General features: G+C 39.5%; 1 protein-coding gene across 3 annotated transcripts in view; it reads left to right on the top strand.

The window, feature by feature from the left end:
- The first annotated feature begins 3438 nt into the window (after positions 1-3438).
- CCDC83 (coiled-coil domain containing 83) overlaps positions 3439-19282 on the top strand; it is a 33799-nt gene continuing 17955 nt past the window's right edge. For 2 of the 3 annotated variants that reach the window (XM_066587361.1, XM_066587344.1), the window contains exons 1-3: positions 5771-5859; positions 15681-15799; positions 18099-18183. In XM_066587361.1, coding sequence (XP_066443458.1) covers positions 15693-15799; positions 18099-18183 — 192 coding nt within the window. In that variant the 5' untranslated portion in view covers positions 5771-5859; positions 15681-15692. Of the gene's footprint in view, positions 3541-5770; positions 5860-15680; positions 15800-18098; positions 18184-19282 lie in introns of those variants that run through there. The other variant, XM_066587351.1, reaches the window with a different exon arrangement.

Here is a 19282-nt window from a genome sequence, read left to right as displayed (position 1 = left end):
ATTGAACATTTAGCTTGCTCATATTGCAATCTGGCTCTGAATTCTACCAGGGTCTAATGGTGATTGAGCCTGCCTTGCAGTTTATCAGATGGTGCATTCTTGGCTTCTTTTTCTGTGAGTTATGTCTTTGTACATTTTTTCTCTCACCTCTGTGATTTTTATTTATTTAATAGTGAGATAGTGCAGGTTTTAGTGGACGCCTGGTGGCCTTGCTGCGGCCCATCAGCTTATGTGTTTTGACTAAAATGCTAACACCAACATTTATCAGTATTTCTTTGCGTGTGGTCTGCTATAGATGCTGAGCGAGCCCGGGATGTCATGCCAGTGTGGTGCACTATGGTGATTCAGGGCAATCCACTGCTTTGTCAGTATGGGTTTCAATCCTGTATGGTGCATCGCACTTATCTATGGCTGACATCCTTAAAATCAGTTCACATGTGCAGACTATGTTTGTCAGCAGTCACCTGTGCCCCAGTCTGGGCTGGGTTGAGCTGGGTGGCTGTATACTAGTCGGCATTGAACGTTTAGCTTGCTTATATTGCAATCTAGCTCTCTGCATTCTACCAGGGTCTAATGGTGATTGAACCTGCCCTGCAGTTTATCAGATGTTGAAGCAAAGACTAGCTGTGAGTTGTTGGTCATTACCAGAGGTACACAACCGTTTTTCTTCCTATAGCTAATTCCAGAGAAGTAAAGAAATGGTGATATTAATCACATCATGTCTGTGCCCTCCTATCCTGTTCTGAAATTTGTTTCAAGTGCAAATTAAAGGGGTTGTCCCGCGCCGAAACGGGTTTTTTTTTTTCAACCCCCCACCCGTTCGGCGCGAGACAACCCCGATGCAGAAAGCTCACCGGAGCGCTTACCTTAATCCCCGCGTTCCGGTGACTTCTATACTTACCTGTGAAGATGGCCGCCGGGATCCTCTGCCTCCGTGGACCGCAGCTCTTCTGTGCGGTCCACTGCCGATTCCAGCCTCCTGATTGGCTGGAATCGGCACGTGACGGGGCGGAGCTACACGGAGCTACACGGAGCCCCATAGAGAACAGGAGAAGACCTGGACTGCGCAAGCGCGGCTAATTTGGCCATCGGAGGGCGAAAATTAGTCGGCACCATGGAGACGAGGACGCTAGCAACGGAGCAGATAAGTATAAAACTTTTTATAACTTCTGTATGGCTCATAATTAATGCACAATGTATATTACAAAGTGCATTAATATGGCCATACAGAAGTGTATAGACCCACTTGCTGCCGCGGGACAACCCCTTTAAGCACACCAAGTTTGTGCTCTCCCATGTGATCATGCGTATATATGTTTTTATTAATAATGAAAACAGAGGTTTGGTACCGTGTTAGCCAGTAGAGCAAAATGGGATTGTTCCCAGCAAGAGAAATCAAGTAATCTTGTAGACGAAGAACCCGAGGTTTACAAGCTCGCTATTACATCATGTTTTTTTGTTAGCCATTAAAAGGTATCATATCTACAAGATTACTTGATTTCTCTTGATAGGAACAATCACATTATGTTTTTATATAAATGCATCTTTAGAGCTGTTTCGTTATGCCTGAGGAAGAACCCTGAGACTTTTGAAAGCTCACCATAACATGTATTTTTGTTAGCCAAGAGGCATCATATCTACAAGATTACTTTGTTTCTCTTACTGAGAACAATCACATTTTTTTCTACTGGCTAACATGGTACTAAACGTTTTTTGTATAGCAAATAATATCAAACACCATCCTGGTCTAGTAGAGTGAAGGTTACTATCTGCATCCTTGGTTGTCTAGGACAGTGAAGGTGGTTAATGACTGCATGCCCAGGGGTTTATGACAGTAAAGACGTTAGTGTTAGCAGCTTTGGTGATCTAAGACAGTGAAGAGGTTAACATTAATATACCTTATAGTCTAGAGCAATTTAAGGGTTAAAGAGGTTATCTGGGATTAAACTATTAATATCAGATCCGTGGGAGTTCAACTACCAGTATCCCTACTGAACAGTTGTTTGCTCAGCAGTGTAACTAGGATGTGTGCTGCGGAGCAATGGATTTGAAGGACCTTTGATGATAACACAAGCCATGGAGACTGGTGGTCCTGTGATGATATCACGAGCCGTGGAGACTGGTGGTCCTGTGATGATATCATGAGCCGTGGAGACTGGAGGTTTTGTGATGATAACACGAGCCGTGGAGACTGGAGGTCCTGTGATGATAACACGAGCCGTGGAGACTGGAGGTCCTGTGATGATAACACGAGCCGTGGAGACTGGCGGTCCTGTGATGATATCATGAGCCATGGAGACTGGTGGTCCTGTGATGATATCACGAGCCGTGGAGACTGGTGGTCCTGTGATGATATCACGAGCCGTGGAGACTGGAGGTCCTGTGATGATATCACGAGCCGCAGAGACTGGAGGTCCTGTGATGATAACACGAGCCATAGAGAGACTGGAGGTCCTGTGATAACACAAGCCGTGGAGACTGGAGGTCCTGTGATGATAACACGAGCCATTAAGAGACTGGAGGTCCTGTGATGATAACACGAGACATGGAGACTGGAGGTCCTGTGATGATAACACGAGCCGTGGAGACTGGCGGTCCTGTGATCATAACACAAGCCGCAGAGACTGAAGGTCCTGTCATGATATCACTATATGGTTTATGTCAGTTGAGTTTCCCCCCGAAGAACCTGTAACATACAGTTGAAACGTGTTGGTAAATTTAAAAAAAAAATCACCGGATCGTTTGATTTTGAACAATAATTGTTTAGTGATTGGTTAGTGATTTAATGATGAGCGAATTAATTCCCTTTTTGTTCATTTAATGCATGCATGAAAATTATTGTTGGCTTGTTAGCTAATTGTTTGGTTTAAACACCAATATTCAGTCATTCTCATGCACTGGTGTTAGGTGCACTGTTCAGACACAAGCCTTTGCTTCTGTGTCTGGCAGGCGAGTGCGTCGTCCTGCTTTCCCTGTTCACTGAATTTTCATTTATTCTCTTCCAGCACTCTTAGGGTTAATTGCTTCTGGGCCTCCTGCTCAGCTGATGCATCGTTTCCAATCAGCACCCCATATAGCTGCTCTGGGCCTTTTAGACAGTGCTGCAGTGTTGTTGTATGATTAGTGTCCATAACTCCATATTTAGCTGCTGCTCCGGCAGTTTCCCTGCTACCTTGCTTTCTGCTCATGTTCTGTGACCTCTGTTCATGTATCCAGCTGTCTGTTATCCTTGTGAGTCTGCTTCTCTGTTTATCCTTATCAGCCTGTACCTCCTTTGTTCCTGTACGTTCCAGTATTGTTCTGTCATTTGTTTTATAGTTGTTCTGTCCTGTCAGGGTTAGTCAGTGCCTAGAACACAACCAGGGGGTTGTCCTTATCGGGAGGAGTGCTCCGCCTTTAGGCAGGGGCTTCTCTCTCCTGGTTATTAGTTCAGGGCAATATACTTTTCCTAGTTTCAATCTGCTTACAAGGTTCATACATCCGGTATCTTACCTTCCACGCGGGGTCGGCTGTCAACCGTACTGGATCATCGCCTACCCGGTAGGTTAACAGAGTGATTCCACATCCACAGTCATTACAACTCGTACATCGCACTCAATAATGGAACAATCCCTGTTAAAAAGAATTTTAAAACTATTTATCTTTGTGTTTAACCCCTTAGGGACCAGGCTGTTTTGTATCTCAAGGACCAGACACTTTTTAGGGATGTTACCCATGTGGTGGTTTTACTGCCCGATTTTTTTTCTTTAGCTATCAAAGTTATTTTTGCGGTGTTTTTTTTTCCATATAGGGCTATTTTTCAAATATCTTTTTTTACTGACCTTTTTTTCCGTTTTTTTGTTGTTATTTTATTGGGGGTAAAAAGCTTTAAAAAATGATTTTTTAAACATTTCTAGTTATTTTCTTTTAATTAGTATATTTACGCTAAAATAAAGTATGGGAACGGATTCCTCATTTTGTTTTGGACGCTTTGATACATAGTATGTATGGTTTTCGATTACAGGGAGCTTATAGCAACGTCGGGCCGAAGAAAGAAGATCCGGCCGCGAAGAAGGGAAGATCTGCACGGTCCGCTTATTTATTCTTATTTTAGGTCTCCCGCGGATCCAGACTGCTTCCATAGGATTCAATAGAAGCCTGCGGGAGCCGTCCCCGCGGGAGACCCGCACGAAAATGGAGCATGTCCATTTTTTTTCATGCTCCATATTTTTTTTATTCACTTTTATTGACCATCCGCGGGTATTTATCTACCCGCGGGTGGTCAATGCATCCCTATGGGGAGCGGATCCGCGTGTGGGAGAAGAGTTAAAATCCGCTGCGGATTTTAATTCTTCTTTTCCCCGTGGACATGAGGCCTTACACTTTCCCACTGTAGCTGGGGAATCCATAGGAGCCCCAGTTATAGGAGAAAACAACCCCTGCAGTGACATGAGTCTCTGGCAGAGCTGGCCAGGGTCTAGTATGACCCTCCAGCTCTGCTGTAGCAGGGAACCCCGGTGGTCACATGACCACTCCCTTGCCCCGGCTCCCGGGGTGAAAGTTTCACTTTACTTTCACTTTCTGTGCTCATTGAGCTCTGTGTATTCGGGGAAGCAGAAGACAGAATGGGTTAAATTCCCCTCCTGCCTTCTCCTCCGAGTTATCAGCTGTCACTAAGAGCTAATAGCCCATTCCTGCCTTTGATTGATTGCAGAGCCAGGAGACTTAAAGCACCGCCGTAATTTTACATACGGGTCAGCTTTAAGCCCAGGACCAGGTGCCGTAAATTTACAGTGCCTGGTCCTAAATGGGTTAAACTAACTGCATGAGCAAATGAGCAATCTGTGACATTGTTTCCTCTTTTGCTCGGGCAAATGATTAACACTATGTGTAAAAGCACCCTAAGCAGTGTCTTTCTTCCCTTTTCCCCAGTAGTGTAGGTTCAGGATCAGGGTCGCCCTTATTAGGGCGGATACTCTGATTAGGTAGTATGAAACACTAGAGTTATCTTAGGGTCCTACCAATACTCATCCATTTAGTTTTTTTTATTATACTGATTAAAAGTTTAGTTTTAAGGTATTTTATGACAAGGCTTCTCTTTGTCGATTTGTATCATCGTAACCATACAAATCAACAGAATAAAGTTATTGTAACATTTTTACATCATGAATGCCATAAAAACAAGACTACTTCCAAAAATGGCGCAATTACAGATTTTTTTATTTCGCTCCACTTAAAAAAGTTTTTCAGCACATTATATGATACATTAAATTGTACCATTGAAAAACTTGGTCCACAAAAAACAAGTGCTCATACGGCTACGTGCCTGGAAAAAAGTCATGATTTGTTGAAAGCAATGAAAACAAAAACCAGAAACTGGCTGTGGAGTTAAGGGGTTAAATTAAATGTGGAAGAGCCACAAGAAAACAGTGACCGATAAAGCAGGCAGAAAGGTTCTGATTTTGCACTTCTCTGCAGGCTTTCAAGCTGTGTATTTGTGTAGATAGCAAACAGCAGCGTCCAGATCAGATTTAGATTTTGTCTTTGAGAAATACGAGTTTATTTTATCATGTCTTATTTGTTGAGATTTTGTTGTGGTTTTTGTTTAGTCTAAACTTTTATGTGACATCTGGACATTGTATGACAGTGGAAAAACCAAGCAGTGAACATAGCCTTCAGCGTGGGAGCAGAACACTGGTGTGTTGTATTTACTATGTCCACCAGGTGTCACTAGAAGACTAGCAGCAGCCTAGAATGCAGCACAGGTACAATGTATCCAGTCAGTTGTTACTATGGTAACAGAATGTTGTGGAGAGTAGCACAGACTGCAGCTACAGAGAGTTGCAAGATCCAGGAACACTTCTCATCTACAGAGTACAGGTGGGTGACCGGACTGCAGTAATCTTATATGTACAACACAAGAGCTGACACTCAGGAGAGTGAGGCCTGTTATCGGCAGTATGTACAGTTCTGATCAATGTATTGCTTAGGATATGATCTTAGTAACTCTTCTGCTGTCTCCCTCCTGGGTACAGGGACAATATGTCATGGCAGGCAAACTGAGTAGTTTCCTGGGCCCCAGTTTCCTAAGTGACCCTTGTTGACGAGACCTCCAGGAGCAAATTAAAACCATTCCGTATTATTTAGCAGTGCATGATGGTAGTATTTGAGAATTCTAATAGTATGTGGGATCTACACTCATTTAAAAAAAAAAATCAAGTACCTAGAAGAAGCTGCCTTTTGTCCTGCAATTGTCATCATGCCATTACGTCTCAGGCACATATACAAATCATTAGAGTTGTGGTGTGATTAGATGAACAGTCTGGTCATCTGAGGCCCTAAAAGTGGTTCCACTCTTGGCCTATAAAAAGGCTGTCTGAGGCTCCTTGTTTGTAGGTACCTCTTTTTTCGATTGTGTAGAGCTTGTTGACCGCTAGATGCCTCTACAACGCTGAGAAGAGATTTTGCCCAGTTACCAGAGTCTGAGAGGGGCGCATTATTGGAATGAGAGAGGCTAGATGGAATATTTGAAAATAATGAAAATCATACCGCCCCCTATGTACAGAAATATAATTACTATAATACTGCCTCCTATATACAACAATATAACTACTGTAATACTGCCCCCTATGTACAAGAATATAACTACTATAATACTGCCTCCTATGTACAATAATATAACTACTATAATACTGCCCCCTATGTACAAGAATATAACTACTATAATACTGCTCCCTATGTACAAGAATATAACTACTATAATATTGCCTCCTATGAACAAGAATATAACTATTATAATACTGCCTTCTATGTACAAAAATATAACTACTATAATACAGCCTCCAATGTACGAGAATATAACTACTATAATACTGCCCCATATATACAATAATATAACTACTATAATACTGCTCCATATATACAATAATATAACTACTATAATACTGCCCCATATATACAATAATATAACTACTATAATATTGCCCCCTATGTACAAGAATATGACTACTATAATACTGCCACTATGTACAAGAATATAACTACTATAATACTGCCCTCCTATGTACAAGAATATAGCTACTATAATACTGCCCCCTATGTACAAGAATACAACTACTATAATACTGCCCCCTATGTACGAGAATATAACTACTATAATACTGCCCCATATATACAATAATATAACTACTATAATACTGCTCCCTATGTACAAGAATATAACTACTATAATACTGCCCCTATGTACAAGAATATAACTACTATAATACTGCCCTCCTATGTACAAGAATATATCTACTATAAGACTGTCGCCTATGCACAAGAATATAACTACTATAATACTGCCCCCTATGTACAAGAATATAACTACTGTAACAACCCGGGGATCATATGCTCACATCAAGGTAGACACCAATGGGTTAAACTCCAAATTCTGATTTATTTTCACAATTCCCAGCAATATCAGCTTGTTTTAGCACAGCTCTTCAGCAAATAAACCTAAATGTCCTTTTCTTTCATATAGGATAACATATAGTCCATCTGTGTTTCTCACGCACACTCTCCAGAGCAGCTTCATACATTTGTCTTCAGGACTCACTCTGCTTTCCCTCAGGACGGTTTTAACACCAACCTTCCTGAGGCACACGAACAGTCTCTCCAGCGTCCAGGCCCCTCTTTCAGACCTCTTGCATCCCGGTCTCCTATAATACTGCTCCCTATGTACAAAAATATAACTACTATTATACTGCCCCCTATGTACAAGAATATAACTACTATTATACTTCTCCTATGTACAAGAATATAACTACTATTATACGTCTCCAGTGTACAAGAATATAACTACCATAATACTGCTCTTATATACAAGAAAATAACTACTATAATACTGCCCCCTATGTACAAGAATATAACTACTTTAGTACTGCCCCCTATGTACAAGAATATAACTACTATTATACTTCTCCTATGTACATGAATATAACTACTATAATACTGCCTCTTATGTACAAGAATATAACTACTATAATACTGCCTCCTATGTAAGAGAATATAACTACTATAACACTGCCCCCTCTGTACAAGAATATAATTACTATAATACTGCCCATTAGGTACAAGAATATAACTACTATAATACTGTCCCCTATATACAAAAATATAACTACTATAATACTGCACCCTATGTACAAGAATATAACTACTATAATACTGCCCCCTATGTACAAGAATATAACTACTATAATACTGCTCCTATGTACAAGAATATAACTACTATAATACAGCCTCCAATGTACAAGAATATAACTACTATAATACAGCCTCCAATGTACAAGAATATAACTACTATAATACTGCCTCCTATGTACAAGAATATAACTACTATAATACTGCCCCCTGTGTACAAGAATATAGCTACTATAATACTGCCCCCTATGTACAAAAATATAACTACTATAATACTGCCTCCTATGTACAAGAATATAACTACTATAATACGGCTCCTATGTACACGAATATAACTACTATAATACTGCCCCCTATGTACAAGAATATAACTACTGTAATACTGCCTCATATGTACAAGAATATAATTGCTATAATACTGCCTCATATGTACAAGAATGTAATTGCTATAATACTGCCTGGTATGTACGAGAATGTAACTACTATAATACTGCCCCTATGTACAAGAATATAACTACTATAATACTGCCCCTATGTACAAGAATATAACTATTATAATACTGACCACTATGTACAAGAATATAAGTACTATAATACTGCCCCCTATGTAGAAGAATATAACTACTATAATACTGCCCCTATGTACAAGAATATAACTATTATAATACTGCTCCCTATGTACAAGAATATAACTACTATAATACTGCCCCCTATGTACAAGAATATAACTACTATAATACTGCTCCTATGTACAAGAATATAACTATTATAATACTGACCACTATGTACAAGAATATAACTATTATAATACTGACCACTATGTACAAGAATATAACTACTATAATACTGTCCCCTATGTAGAAGAATATAATTACTATAATACTGCCCCTATGTACAAGAATATAACTATTATAATACTGACCACTATGTACAAGAATATAAGTACTATAATACTGCCCCTATGTACAAGAATATAACTATTATAATACTGCTCCCTATGTACAAGAATATAACTACTATAGTACTGCCCCCTATGTACAAGAATATAACTACTATAATACTGCTCCTATGTACAAGAATATAACTATTATAATACTGCCTCATATGTACAAGAATATAACTATTATAATACTGACCACTATGTACAAGAATATGAGTACTATAATGCTGCCCCCTATGTAGAAGAATATAACTACTATAATACTGCCCCTATGTACAAGAATATAACTATTATAATACTGCTCCCTATGTACAAGAATATAACTACTATAATACTGCCCCATATGTACAAGAATATAACTACTATAATACTGCCCCCTATATACAAGAATATAACTACTATAATACTGCCTCCTATGTACAGGAATATAACTACTATAATACTACCCCTATGTACAAAAATATAGCTACTATAATACTGTCCCCTATACAAAAGAATATAACTACTATAATACTGCCCCCTATGTACAAGAATATAACTACTATAATACTGCCCCTGCCCCTATGTACAAGAATATAACTACTATAATACTGCCTCCTATGTACAAGAATATAACTACTATAATACTGCCCTCTATGTACAAGAATATAACTACTATAATACTGCCTCCTATGTACAAGAATATAACTACTATAATAGTGCTCCTATGTACAAGAATATAACTACTATAATACAGCTCCTATGTACAAGAATATAACTACTATAATACTGCTCCCCTATGGACAAGAATATAACTACTATAATACTGCCTCCTATGTACAAGAATATAACTACTATAATACTGCTCCCTATGTACAAGAATATAACTCCTATAATACTGCTCCCTATGTACAAGAATATAACTACTATAATACTGCCCCTGCCCCTATGTACAAGAATATAACTACTATAATACTGCCCCTGCCCCTATGTACAAGAATATAACTACTATAATACTGCCTCCTATGTACAAGAATATAACTATTATAATACTGACCTCTATGTACAAGAATATAACTACTATAATACTGCCTCCTATGTACAAGAATATAACTACTATAATACTGCTCCCCTATGGACAAGAATATAACTACTATAATACTGCCCCCTATGTACAAGAATATAACTACTATAATACTGCCCCCTATGTACAAGAATATAACTACTATAATACTGCCCCCTATGTACAAGAATATAACTACTATAATACTGCCCCCTATGTACAAGAATATAACTACTATAATACTGCCTCCTATGTACAAGAATATAACTACTATAATACTGCTCCCTATGTACAAGAATATAACTACTATAATACTGCCTCCTATGTACAAGAATATAACTACCATAATACTGCCCCCTATGTACAAGAATATAACTACTATAATACTGCCCCTGCCCCTATGTACAAGAATATAACTACTATAATACTGCCTCCTATGTACAAGAATATAACTACTATAATACTGCCCTCTATGTACAAGAATATAACTACTATAATACTGCCTCCTATGTACAAGAATATAACTACTATAATAGTGCTCCTATGTACAAGAATATAACTACTATAATACTGCTCCTATGTACAAGAATATAACTACTATAATACTGCTCCCCTATGGACAAGAATATAACTACTATAATACTGCCCCTGCCCCTATGTACAAGAATATAACTACTATAATACTGCCCCTGCCCCTATGTACAAGAATATAACTACTATAATACTGCCTCCTATGTACAAGAATATAACTACTATAATACTGCTCCCTATGTACAAGAATATAACTACTATAATACTGCTCCCTATGTACAAGAATATAACTACTATAATACTGCCCCTGCCCCTATGTACAAGAATATAACTACTATAATACTGCCCCTGCCCCTATGTACAAGAATATAACTACTATAATACTGCCTCCTATGTACAAGAATATAACTATTATAATACTGACCTCTATGTACAAGAATATAACTACTATAATACTGCCTCCTATGTACAAGAATATAACTACTATAATACTGCTCCCCTATGGACAAGAATATAACTACTATAATACTGCCCCCTATGTACAAGAATATAACTACTATAATACTGCCCCCTATGTACAAGAATATAACTACTATAATACTGCCCCCTATGTACAAGAATATAACTACTATAATACTGCCCCCTATGTACAAGAATATAACTACTATAATACTGCCTCCTATGTACAAGAATATAACTACTATAATACTGCTCCCTATGTACAAGAATATAACTACTATAATACTGCCTCCTATGTACAAGAATATAACTACCATAATACTGCCCCCTATGTACAAGAATATAACTACTATAATACTGCCCCTGCCCCTATGTACAAGAATATAACTACTATAATACTGCCTCCTATGTACAAGAATATAACTACTATAATACTGCCCTCTATGTACAAGAATATAACTACTATAATACTGCCTCCTATGTACAAGAATATAACTACTATAATAGTGCTCCTATGTACAAGAATATAACTACTATAATACTGCTCCTATGTACAAGAATATAACTACTATAATACTGCTCCCCTATGGACAAGAATATAACTACTATAATACTGCCTCCTATGTACAAGAATATAACTACTATAATACTGCTCCCTATGTACAAGAATATAACTACTATAATACTGCTCCCTATGTACAAGAATATAACTACTATAATACTGCCCCTGCCCCTATGTACAAGAATATAACTACTATAATACTGCCTCCTATGTACAAGAATATAACTATTATAATACTGACCTCTATGTACAAGAATATAACTACTATAATACTGCCTCCTATGTACAAGAATATAACTACTATAATACTGCTCCCCTATGGACAAGAATATAACTACTATAATACTGCCCCCTATGTACAAGAATATAACTACTATAATACTGCCCCCTATGTACAAGAATATAACTACTATAATACTGCCCCCTATGTACAAGAATATAACTACTATAATACTGCCCCCTATGTACAAGAATATAACTACTATAATACTGCCTCCTATGTACAAGAATATAACTACTATAATACTGCTCCCTATGTACAAGAATATAACTACTATAATACTGCCTCCTATGTACAAGAATATAACTACCATAATACTGCTCCCTATGTACAAGAATATAACTACTATAATACTGCCCCCTATGTGCAAGAATATAACTACTATAATACTGCCCCCTATGTACAAGAATATAACTACTATAATACTGCTCCCTATGTACAAGAATATAACTACTATAATACTGCCCCCTATGTACAAGAATATAACTACTATAATACTGCCTCCTATGTACAAGAATATAACTACTATAATACTGCCCCCTATGTACAAGAATATAACTACTATAATACTGCCTCCTATGTACAAGAATATAACTACTATAATACTGCCCCCTATGTACAAGAATATAACTACTATAATACTGCCTCCTATGTACAAGAATATAACTAATATAATACTGCCCCCTATGTACAAGAATATAACTACTATAATACTGCCCCCTATGTACAAGAATATAACTACTATAATACTGCCCCCTATGTACAAGAATATAACTACTATAATACTGCCTCCTATGTACAAGAATAGAACTACTATAATACTGCTCCCTATGTACAACAATATAACTACTATAATACTGCCTCCTATGTACAAGAATATAACTACTATAAGGGCGCCCACCCCCTAGCGTTTTTTTTTCCCTGCAAAATTCACAGCATTTTTTTTCTGCAGGGGTCTATGGGACTTGTAATGTTAAAATCGCGATCGCGCCAAATCGCGATTCGCGGTAAATTGCGATTTTGCGCGATCGCGATTTTAACATTAGAAGTCCCATAGACCCCTGCAGAAAAAAAATGCTGCGAATTTCGCAGGGAAAAAAAAACGCCAGTGGGTGGGCGCCCTAATACTGCTCCCCTATGGACAAGAATATAACTACTATAATACTGCCCCTATGTACAAGAATATAACTACTATAATACTGCCTCCTATGTACAAGAATATAACTACTATAATACTGCCCCCTATGTACAAGAATATAACTACTATAATACTGCCCCCCATGTACAAGAATATAACTACTATAATACTGCCCCTATGTACAAGAATATAACTACTATAATACTGCCCCTATGTACAAGAATATAACTACCATAATACTGCCCCCTATGTACAAGAATATAACTACTATAATACTGCCCCCTATGTACAAGAATATAACTACTATAATACTGCCCCCTATGTACAAGAATATAACTACCATAATACTGCCCCCTATGTACAAGAATATAACTACTATTATACTGCCCCCTATGTACAAGAATATAACTACTATAATACTGCCCCCTATGTTCAAGAATACAACTACTATAATACGGCCCCCTATATACAACAATATAACTACTATAATAGTGCCTCATACATAATAGTATATATCTTCACCCCTCTTGATGTTGTTATTGCAGTTCTGGATGTGTAATCTTGGCTTGGGCGTTGAGGACAGATGTATTATATATAATTGTGCAGCTGATTATACATCTCCGCTCTAGTTATGTCGCTGACATTGGTTCTTAGATGTTGGCTTCTATTCATCCTGATTTAGTGTATTTAGTCCTCTATGAATGGGCCCATTTGATGCAGCGTTTCCCGTATAACATATTAAACCTGCAGTAATTCGGGGATCGGTTACAAGGCTTCTCTTTCAGGCTCAGTATAAAATCTGAGGATAATGAATTTTTTTTGGCTGAGAGCTTCCCTTCCTGTCTACTCAGCTGTTTCTCATCCACAACAGGAATCGCCAAACAGAACCAATTCCTATTTCAATCCATAAATGAAGTGATTCTTCCCCGGATGACGACACACTTTCCTCTTGGCCCGATAGGCAGGAGAAGGTCTTCATCAGGAGGCCCTGTCCATCGAGGTTAAATAAAAACCCACATCCAGCTGTTTACTCTCTCGGTAGCACTGGCCAAGATGCAGAATTTGAGGATTTTTGCTTCTTTTTACCTCTCATTTCGTAATATTATATAACCTACATCCCTAATATCCAGAGTATAATGAATGGGTGTTTTGGCTGTGATGTACTAATAAATGTTTGGGCATTTCAGGTGCTTAACTCCTCATGAATAGAGTATTTTCCGCTGTTATAGGGGTTTTCCAGCTATTAAATTACAATCATAACTGCAAAATACATTTTTAAAGAGTTGTTCAGGTTTAGATAAAAGCGTTTGCTTTTTTTCAGAAGCAGCACCACCATTGTTTATGGTAGGTTGTGGCTGGTATTGGGGCAATATCAGCAACATTGCTGACATTATACAGCCGATCTTGGTCTCCAATCGGACAATTATATAATAATAAGGCCACTACAGTTGATACTGCTGACCAGGCAAATTAAGCTAAAAGGGAAGCCCAACACTCATTACTGTCGTTAATAAGGCCTCTTTATTGGTGCTCCGGTCCTTTCATGATTGGTTCTTCTGTATGGAAAGTAGACTGGTGACCCCGCAGTGCAGCATAAAATCAAGCGACAAGTTTTCCATGGCTAAGTTTCAGTGTGAATCCACATTAGAGGGAAAATACAGCAATCTGAGCGATTCCAACTTGGCCTGGTCATCGCTTCTATATTAGCCGGGGCCGGGATTTCACTGTCCAACCCCGTGGAGCTTTCTCATGCAGCGCTGTGAAGTCTGTACGGAGAATGGCGTGATCTAGGAAAAATATCCAGCGAGAGGGGATCTTGTGGATGGAAAATTACTCATTGCTGAAAGGGGTCAAAGGAGGATGTCAGGAATTGTCCTAATAAAAAGGTGCTACACAGTCAAGGAGATTGCACTGGAATACAGTGCTGGTGCTCATCTAAGGAGCCTGTACACACAACTTGCCGTTCCTGAGCACAAATGGGCTGCAACAGCAGACGACCAGTTCCAACGTCACTGCTGCCTAAGAGAAATAGAAAGGCGAGGCTCCAGCGGGCAAAAGGGAACAAAAATTGCAACACTGCGTGTTGGAAAAACATCACCTCGTAAGATGAATCCAGATTTCTGTTGCATCAAGCAGCACGAATTGATGGAGCCTTCCAGTCAGCTGGTCAGAATACATCAGTACCGCCATCTAATATGGCAACAACTGCAAGAAGCTTTCTGTCCGCATGGACCTATTTTCCTGCAGAACAATTTCAGCACCTCGTGCAATCTACACCACTGATTGCTGCAGGTCTTAAGACCAAAGGAGGTCCAAGGAGTTACTAGATGGCGGCTCTAATAAAGTGCTCATTCAGTGCATATTGCAATAAACTTCCCCCCCTTATTCCAAGTATCCATCACATATTGGGGTACAAGAAATAGCAAGAGAGAGGTCTAAGGGGCTCTGATCATTTCACATATTACAAACGGCAGCCATAATGGACATCCCTTCATTATGCTTTATAGGGGTGACTTAAGGTCCCTAGTGATTATATAACTACAACTAAGATGTGTCCTGTTCCAGGTGATCTCCAGCATGAGGCAGAGTGAGAAGAAGGGCAAGAAGGGAACGAAGAAAAAGAAGGAAAAGAAAAAGTCTCAGGAAAATAAGATGTCGTTTGCGGAGGCTCTTTTGGCTTATCAGTAAGTATTAGGGGTTAGGTGGTAGAGGAGAAGCAGCAGAGGGGCAACTAGAAGCTCTTGGGCCCTGATGCAAAGTCTGTAACAGGCCCCCTACCTACCATATGCTGTTTATAATACTGGTGTCGTCTTATGTGATCGAGGGGTCTTTGGGCCCCCTAAGGCTTCAGGGCCCAGTAGCTACCCCAGTATTTCCTATAGCTATGCCCCTGGGAAGCAGATACATCTGGGCCCTAGTACCAGAGGGGTGCCCAAAAAGTCCTCTGCCATATAAGAAGATATCCCTACTAATATTATAGATGCAAAAGTAACTCTGTCCATCTGTTTGTTACCTTTTCACGGCTGAACTGCTGAAGCCATTTTGACGAAATTTGGCAGGGAGATACTTGCATCTTGAGGAAGGACATCGCTTACGTGTTATCCCAAAAATTTATAGAGTTCTCTATGGAGCGCGACAAGACAGATTTAATTGGTGATGCGCAGGCACACCAAGACTCCACCACAGGCGCCGTGCGGCGAGGCGGAGGGGAGTGGGGTTCACATCATAAGCTAGGTCTACACAAACGGGCAGACACGGAAGGGCAGTCGTCGTTGCCGGATGTATGCGATTATTAAGCGTTTAGCCGGTGTTGCCCGGGATTAAAACTTGAACAAAAGACACATTAACATGGATTGAGATTTCTAAGAAAATCTGTGTTGCCCATAGCAACCAATCACAGCACAGCTTTAATTTTACCTCAGCAGGATAACAAATACCAACCAATCACAGCGCTGCTTTAATTTTACCTCAGCAGTATAACAAATACCAACCAATCACAGCGCTGCTTTTATTTTACTTCAGCAGTATAACAAATACCAACCAATCACAGCGCTGCTTTTATTTTACTTCAGCTGTGTAAGAAATGGTTTCCTTTTGATGATTGTATTTCCTATCCATTTTTTGGTCTTTTAATATGCCGCTCAAGTTAGATCTAGCGCATCGCTCTAGAGGAGCTCGAGATGTGAAAATGACTGGAACCCAAGAATCTGATGACTACGCTGAGGCAAGAAGGCATCAACAAACTGAATGACAAGCTGCTCTTAGAGCAGTAGAGACCCCGGAGCATCTCAGGCCTGTCGGACTGTACATTATGAGCTTCATGTGTCTCTTAGAGCTGCAGAGACATTGAAGTAATATCAGGTCCGTCGAACCCTGGATGCTGTCCGTCACGCGGCTCTCAGACCTAGAGATACAAATTCCATGCGGGCGATGTCACGGGTAACAAGCTAGTTAGTATTATAAAAGGCACATGGTAGGTGGGGGACATGTTACAGTTTTGGGACCCAGTAATACTTCTGGTAAATATTCTTAAAGGGTTTAGTTTTTTTAAATAGACTAAGGGCAGGGATTGTAATACAATACAATAAATGATGCAGTCCTCACCCGCTAAATGTGCCTCCGCTCCTGGGCAGCCACTCTGTGATCCCTGAAGCTCCTGCAGCAGTCATGTGACTGCTAAATGTGGGCCTGAGTTTTCAAAAAAGTTTCAGCAGCGGCGCAGGACTTCATTGGCTGCTGCTTTGCTGCTGTTTGTGCTCTATCAATTCCATTTTCCATGTAGATTTTCCTAAGTTTCTGCTACCCTGCGGCTTGTGATCCACTGCACTCTGCAGTACTGTATTCGCTAGGACGTCCTCTCTCATATTTCCCTGCTCCAATCAGTTGCGAGGCGGTATCTGAATGCCCCCCCTCTGTTGCATGCGATAACTAGCAGCGCCACCATGTCATTTTTACTAGAGAAGCCAAATGCCTGACAATAGGCAGTGGATTGCAAAGGTGCTAGAAGAGCTGCTAGTGGCAGCTACTTTTAAACTGGATTTTCGGTGGTATAACAAAGTTTTTAATGGACATGTATTGTAAAACTGATGATACACGGATAGGTTGTTAGATGAGAAGTTGTGTGAAACATTAGTGTCCATTTTACTTGATCTTTAAAGCACCTTTGAAACCCACACTTCCATTCTCATCTCTTTAATTGAAACACCTTTTGCCAATTAGCTCTTGGCAAAGTCATTAGAACAGAGGTTCACTTACTTTTTCTGCCTGCACTGTGGATGATTACTTAATGAACGGTACAACTGTCTATGTCTTACTGGTTGTGACCTGGATAACAACCAGACCACATTTTTTTAGTAATCAATGCAGGAATCCCTGCTTTCCAACATCTGACTGATACTTTTTAAGGTCGTTGGCATCATTGCATTTGTACTAACACTTGTATGATAAATAATTTAACCTAGAGCTAATTAATTAAAATTCCAGAATTCAGATGAAGGAGAGTCAGATTGAAGAGTTACTCGTTGAGGTAAAACAAGTCGAAGACAAGAATGTGAGATATAAAGTCAGGGTAAGTTGAGTCATTCCTAAAAATTGGGGGAAATGCTTGTTACTTTGCACATATTGCTGTTTGTACTCACAGGTCAACAGACACAGATGGCTAGGGCTATAGATGAGGGTCAATTTTGCCACGATAGCCTACAATCCATGTGGTTTCATATTGGAGAAAGATTTCACACCAAAAAAATAGGACTTTTAAATGAACTCAGGTCAGAAGTAAACAGATGTTGTGTTACAAAGACATCTGTTTATAGGTATCATAGAGGGAGGTTCCACACTTGGGACCCCTCTCTAATAGCAAGAGCTAGGTAACAGTGGCTCCTGCTCTGGTAGACGGGCCAATCAATGTATTACATGGTCATCTATTCAAATCTGAACTACCCTTCTGAAACCAGCTAATATTGCCTTGGATTCCAGGAGCCATAGTCGCTGGCAGTCAACTTATTGCTAGGATGTCTTGTTTTTTTTTAAAAATGTTAGCCTTGGTGAGACAACCTCTTTAAAGATATTTTCCAACTAAACTAGTTGATAGAATATTCTATAATATGGCATTACTAATTGATCAGTGCAGGTTTGAAGAGTATTATAATGCACCATGTCATTCAGCTAAAGGGGACATATGGGTGGAGAATTTTTAGTCCTTTCCAGCAGGATTCTGGGCATAATACAGCTCAACATCCCTGAATAGTTACATTGTATTGTTAGCACATGAGCTTTGAACATGTGGCGCAGAGAGATTCCAGACTTCCAATACTCAATAATCTAGAAGACGTGTCAAACTAAAGGCCCGCAGGCCAAATCCAGCCCACCCTCTTCTAGATCAGAGTATCCTGAGCTGTACTGGGAAGACCCTCTGGCACACTGTGGACTTATTTGCGGCCTGAAGCTGGGAACTGGGTTTAAGGCCGCCATCTTAAACCTACACTGTGACATCGGGTGTATGCAGACTTAGCACTGTGACTGTTACTGCAACTTCTGGAGCCTTTGGTATGCAATCCCCAGTCCGCTTTTCCCGCTAAGCCTACCCTGCAGTACAGAACTTACTTCCAAGGCTCAAACCATGAAGTGGCTTGTACATCCCGGTTGGTCCTCGCTACCATCCTGCAGAG

Source organism: Eleutherodactylus coqui, chromosome 1 (assembly GCF_035609145.1).
Source record: "Eleutherodactylus coqui strain aEleCoq1 chromosome 1, aEleCoq1.hap1, whole genome shotgun sequence".
Classification (NCBI taxonomy): Eukaryota; Metazoa; Chordata; class Amphibia; order Anura; family Eleutherodactylidae; genus Eleutherodactylus; species Eleutherodactylus coqui.
The sequence above is the reverse complement of the archived record's forward strand: the minus strand, read 5'-3'. Positions and strand labels throughout refer to the sequence as shown.